The sequence below is a fragment of the Schistocerca cancellata genome, chromosome 1 (genome assembly GCF_023864275.1).
Source record: "Schistocerca cancellata isolate TAMUIC-IGC-003103 chromosome 1, iqSchCanc2.1, whole genome shotgun sequence".
NCBI classification, from domain to species: domain Eukaryota; kingdom Metazoa; phylum Arthropoda; class Insecta; order Orthoptera; family Acrididae; genus Schistocerca; species Schistocerca cancellata.
The window spans coordinates 770,707,948-770,714,186 of record NC_064626.1 but is presented as its reverse complement, the minus strand read 5'-3'; the positions used below and the strand labels follow the sequence as shown (position 1 = coordinate 770,714,186).

The following is a 6,239-nucleotide window of genomic DNA, read 5'->3' as shown; positions in this document are numbered from 1 at the left end:
GAAAAAAATATAAAAAAAGAAAAAAATCACCCTACGACGTACATAGGAGGGATGCCACCCACAATGTTTATCCTTTTTTAGATCAACTCCATACCACTAGAGGCGCTGTTATCTGTCTGTATTTTCCTCTTTTTAACATGGGAGTTGCGATTCTCTTTTCTTATCATTCTGTGGTGGGTACCAGGACATGTAGAAATCGGGGGAAAGGAATTTAGCAGATACGGTAGCCAAGCAGGTGCCCACAACATTTACAGGTACACTGTTTACCTTCTACCTCTAAGCAGTGTCCTCAGACTTTGAGCAAAGGACCATGCTTCAAGGGGATAAAATGTGGTGAAGGTTGAGTAATAAGAAGCTGCAGTCAATGTAACCTAACACCTTCTTTTGGTCATAAAAGTGATATTAAATGCCCTTAACATACCTCTAATCTGCACTCTGGCCTTTTAATGTGGTACAATACATGTACTCATGTATGGGAAACCAAAAAACCTGCAGCACTTATGATATATAGACATCTGTACACATTTTACATGAGGGAGTGCACATAGTCTGCCCAAGTGAGAGCAGTCCATAATTGGCTTAGGTCTATTATATTTTAGGTTACAGCACAGTCAGTGATGTGATTATCACATTTTATTTGACTTCTCAGTATTCGCAAGGTGTGTTGGAAAGTATGGATTCAGGCAATATTAAATTACAACATTTTAGTCATTTAACTGAAATTTCAGTACATACGTATATTAAAATAAAATTTTGAACTGTAAGTTGTTAAAAAAACTTATTTTATTTAATTCACAATGTTACATTAATTTCTACAGTAAACCATCAGTCATACTCTACAAGTACAATTATTGAGATTCACATGTGCATCAACTAAATCATTGAGTAATGTACATTTCTCACATAAAAATAAATTCTAATTATTAATTACCATGAATGCGAAAAGAACTGAACAGTTTATTTCCTTTTCTATCTTTCCTACATGTTTCTAAAAACTAGAATTGAATGCTGACGAGAACAAGTTTACTTCAGGACAATATATCACAAAGAAAACAACTTGTAGAGACAATTATTTCTAAGACTAAATTATAGCACTGCAGTAAAATGATTTACATTGATATTAAATTGACTTTAATGCTGAATTTAGAACAAAATCCAGGACAATTTTACAAAGAGATGAAGCAAAACAGATAACACAGAAACTATTGTACAAAAGTAAAAATACTGTAGGTTGATAACAGCTTTTATCAAACATACAACATATCTGTAAAAATACAAAAATAATACTCAGAATTTTATAATAAATATAAAACAACTTAAAGGAAAGAAAGCAATACATCAAACTGAATACCACTACATCAATATTATAGAAACTGGTTTCACAATACTAAAATGTTTTAAAAATACTTTGGGACTGGAGCAGCTCAAAAACAAGCAAGCCAACACAAGACAGTCTCTCATGGATGAAATTCACAACACATTCATCAAACAGTGCCTTGCCAATTATTGCCGAAGCCACATGCCGAGTCAGAGTCTGAATCCTGCCCTGGCTCACTGTTTGCAGTGCGAGACTGACTTGGAGGTGTACTTGGTGTGCTGTAGCTACCAGTAAAGTCAGCAGCACCGTGTCGAGAGCGACGTTTCTTCAATGGTGCTGCCTTTGGTGGTGGCATTCGGCGACGGTCAACCTGAAAAATGTTGCAATTTGTTGAGGGTAACCAATGATATGAAAAACTTCAATTATATAATTTAGATACATTAATGATCTGTAACTGAAGGGAATTCAAAAGAACCCATATATTTTCTCATAATATACTACAAAATATGTGTATGTCCTATCATCATGCAACCACCACCAGCATTATAGAGCACAATGAGTTATTTAAAAGTAATAATTCATCTTCTTAGCAATTCAATGTATTATTTCAATTGACATGTTCTATATTACTAGTAGACTACTTGTACCACATGTAATCAACAGGGGGGGGGGGGGGGGGGGGCGGGGAGAACAACCTATGGTGTCTGAACGCTACATACATGCACTGAAGACCATTCATGTGACATCAGATAATGCCATAATGCATTTTCTGACACAAAAAATCAAAAAAGGAAAATGATTAAACTCAAACTGGACACAACTGAAGGAAAAATGAGGTCATGAACTCTTTCTGAGAGAATGCTGAGAGTTACCTCCACCTAGGTGCATTATTATGATTATTATTGTGAAGTGGAAAACTCATGCAAATACTAAACCCAATCATTTCTTGTTAGACCATAAAAATTAACTGATATTGATCACTCTGAAACACAATTCACAAACAAATTGGTAGACATCTTTATCAGCTACCAGTGGACTTCACAGAAGCTCAAGTACAGAAGTCAGAGAGAGAACAGTCCATGAAACAGTGATAAAATTAGATTTTCATGGTTAGGCTGCTGCCCGGAAACCACTTTTTCACTGGACTGAATGTGCAGATTTACTTTGAATGGTGTAAATAATGCCATCAGCAATCTATGGCACCAGAGTAGGATTTTTATTGCAGTGATGAGTCTTAGTATGTTGCCACCAAGTTCACCCCACAGCTCATGAGTCAAGACCAGAAAGATCTTCACCTTGCAATCTGTGAAGAGTTTTTGGATCGTGCAAATGGGACGATGTTCCTGAAGAGAATCATAACTGGTGATGGCACATGGGTCAACAGTTATGACATTGAGACCAAGGTTAAATCTCCACAATGGTTCGGGAAAGGTTCTCCAAGACCAAAATAAGCTCATCAGGTCAGGTCAAATGTCAAAGCCATGTTGATAGTTTTGTTTGACTTTGAAGGATTAGTTCATCATGACTTCATGCCACATGGACAAACTGTTAATCAATGATACTATCGGGATGTGTTGCAATGACTGTGAGAAAATGTGAGAATGGCCTGAAATGAGATGAGACAGTTCATGGCTACTGCATCACAATAACGCACCTGCACATTCATCTTTGTTGGCGCATGACTAATGCACAGAAATGTAATCACTGTGCTGCCTCGTCGTCCGTATTCTCCAAAATTGGCCCGTGGACTTTTTTTAATTTCCACAGTTGGAAACCCCGTTGAAAGGATGAAAATTTACAATGACAGGTAAGATAGAAGAAAATTTGCAGATGGCATCTCACACAATCCAATAAGAAGTGTACCAAGACTGGTTTCGCAAGTGGAAACGGCATTGGGAGAAGTGTATCAGTTGTGGCGGATAGTATTTTGAAGGAGACCATACACAGTAAGTTAAAGGTAAGCACAGAAAAATTTTGTGGACAAAGTTCTGGAATTTTTTGAACGGACTCATACGGTTGTTACTGTTTTTACCGGGGAGTGTATGTTGGCAGTGCAACAAGGCGGCAGTAGCTAATGGTGTCAATCTATTCTTCTTGTACAGAATACACCAGTAGCTTTGATGAATGGTTAAGTAAGTACAGATGTTAATGAAAACATATTACACAATAGCATGCTTTACAACCCTTTTTTTTTTATCACCAATGCAATGGTCTTGTATCATAAAGCAAGAACCACTCCACTGTGAATAAGAAAATTACTGAACTGCTCTGTTCAATGTCATGTGCATTTCATCTTTGAAATATCCTGCAGTTCATCCTATGGCACTCTTGCACTATTCCATTTCTCCACATTTGGGTGGCGTTACAGTACCATGATTGGCTACATGCTGTAAATAGGAGGAAACATCCATGCACTGCATAACACTTCATGCATCACCAATGATCAGTATTTTGCTCTAAAAAATACAATAATTTGTAGCAGAATATAAGTTGTAGCATAAAAACCTGGGACTTGGTAAATTGCTTTACCACTTGGATATCTTTTTGTCTCTGGTGCATTCTGTCATTTATAATTAGCTTCACTTTTCTCTTTTGCCTGCCACATCTCTTTTGAGGAAATTTCTTTGACAAATCACATATATTTTTTCTCTCTTAAAAATACTTTTGTTTCTTTGCATTTCTCAGATGCTTAAATATTCAAAGTGCACGTGTATCCTGTGACACTACTTGTGAGACTGTAGGACTGCTTTAATTTTGTTTCTTGTTCCAGCTGCTTACTGCATTGTTTCATAGTATATTAATGATCTCATTGGAGGGTGCAGACAACCATAATATTTCCAAAGATTATAGCTGAAAGTCATAATCTAATACATGTACTCAAAAGAACTTCACAAGTGCTTGCTGAATAACTTCTAGCATTACAGTTATTTGTTTAAAGCAGATCCTACTTTGACTTCATCAAGCTCTCATAGTTTCTCCATATATTCCTATCTGAGGAGTCAAGTATTCTAGTGATTATGTTGTGTTAAACCACATCATCTGGAGACTGAACATTTGATTCACATCAACATATTTCCTTAGCAACTTTGCTCCTGATTATTTTGGACTGTGCATGCAATTAAAAAGTCTGTATCATGCTGAACATGTTCTAGCAGTCAAATGTTCATAAGAACATCTTCCAAGAAATACTGCAATATACCCTGCAGTGCAGTCATATATGTGTTGAACATTATTAGTTCTATAAGAAGCTATCAACTAATAAAATAGGCATAAAAAAACCTGGCTACATAATGATGCCAATCTGAGCAATCCCTTAAAAGTAATTTTTGATCCAATCTTTAATGAAAAGGACCATTGAGCAAATAGCAATACTGATTCTGTTTTGCTAATATCTGTTACAAGTTTAACAATACTGTGCTATCTATGACTCAAAAAGAATGATACACTCTAAAAGATGAGATTTACTTCTATTTGTGGACAATACTGTAACACAATCATCAGCAAAATTCACCCCCAAAATGCATTTAATATCAAAGATTGATAAATCTGCTCTGTAATGATGTTTGCAATGTGCTAGAAAAAGAATATTTCCAGTCACAATCATTTAATATTCAGTACATGTGACTTTTATCAATTCACACCAACTGCTTCAAGTAAAACAATTCTTATTGTAATACATAAGCAGATTTACAAAACATATGACTGACAGGATCAAGTTCTAATGTATATAAACCGTAGAAACAGTTCTACATTTACACCTATATTCTGCAAACCACAGTGAGGTGCATGGCTGAGGCTATGTCCCACTGTACCAGTTATTTGGGTTTCTTCCTGTTTCATTCACATGTGGCGCACAAGAAAACTGATTGTTTGTCTAGTACCTCACGCCGCGGAAGTCAAACACGCGCCAGAACAAATGGATGTGGTCAGCTTATAGAGGGCTCCGCATCCACAGCGGCTATTCCGCGCAGGGATGGTGCCACCGCTACGCCATGTGCTGACAGCGGCCAATAGCCGCTCCCTCCGGTTTCGTGTATACGGACCCGCTCTGCCCTAGTTCAGCCAGTCTGGTACTCGCTCTGGATTGAGTTTCTATCTCGGCGGTACTGCATTCATGTCGTTGCTTGTTGTTGACTTTTGCCTGGCTCTGGTTCCGAGTGGATTTACTGTTGGTGTTTGGTGTTGTGGTTTCTACAAACCTCCGTTGTTTATCTCTTCCTTGTTGTGTCGGTCATAGTCAGTCATGGTTGTTTGTCGTTGGTCTGTCGTCCGACTCGTCCTTGTGTTTACCCGGTGGTGCGTGCTCCACCGCCGGCGGCTTCCCCGCCTGGCGGCTCCGATCCGCAGCCCAAGGCGTTCCCGCAGTTGGTTTGGTTACTACAGTTTGAAAGCTCCGGTACATGCAGCAGTTATTCTAATCTTATCCTCACGATCCCTATGTGAGCAATAGGTAGGGGAGTGTAGTACATTCCCGGAATCAACATTTAAAGTTGGTTCTTTAAACATTGTTAATAGACTTTATAAGGATAGTTTACATCTATCTTCAAGACTCTGCCAGTCCAAATTCTTCAGTATCTCTCTGACGCTCTACCATGGATCAAACAAACCTGTGACTATCCGAACTGCCCTTCTCTGTATACGTTCAGTATCCCCTTTTAGTCATATTTGGTACAGGTCCCACACACTTGAACAATATTCTAGAACCAGTCACACAAGAGATATGTAAGCAATCTCCTTTGTAGACCGATTGTACTTCCTGAAAAGTCTACCACCTGCTGTACCCACAACTGAACCTATGTGATCATTCCACTTTATATCCCTACAAAGTGTTACATGCAGATATTTATATGAGTCGGCTGATTTAAACAGTGACTCACTAATGTTATAGTCATAGGATACCATGGCCCTTTTTTTTTTTGTG

At 37.9% G+C, this 6,239-nt stretch overlaps 1 protein-coding gene across 1 annotated transcript in view; it reads right to left on the bottom strand.

Annotated features, from left to right (window-relative positions):
• Positions 1–765: 765 nt before the first annotated feature.
• The window catches only part of LOC126101536 (uncharacterized), a 172,513-nt gene continuing 167,039 nt past the window's right edge, over positions 766–6,239 (bottom strand). Inside the window, exon 9 of the mRNA XM_049912212.1 lies at positions 766–1,688. Coding sequence (XP_049768169.1) covers positions 1,485–1,688 — 204 coding nt within the window. The 3' untranslated portion in view covers positions 766–1,484. The remainder of the gene's footprint in view (positions 1,689–6,239) is intronic.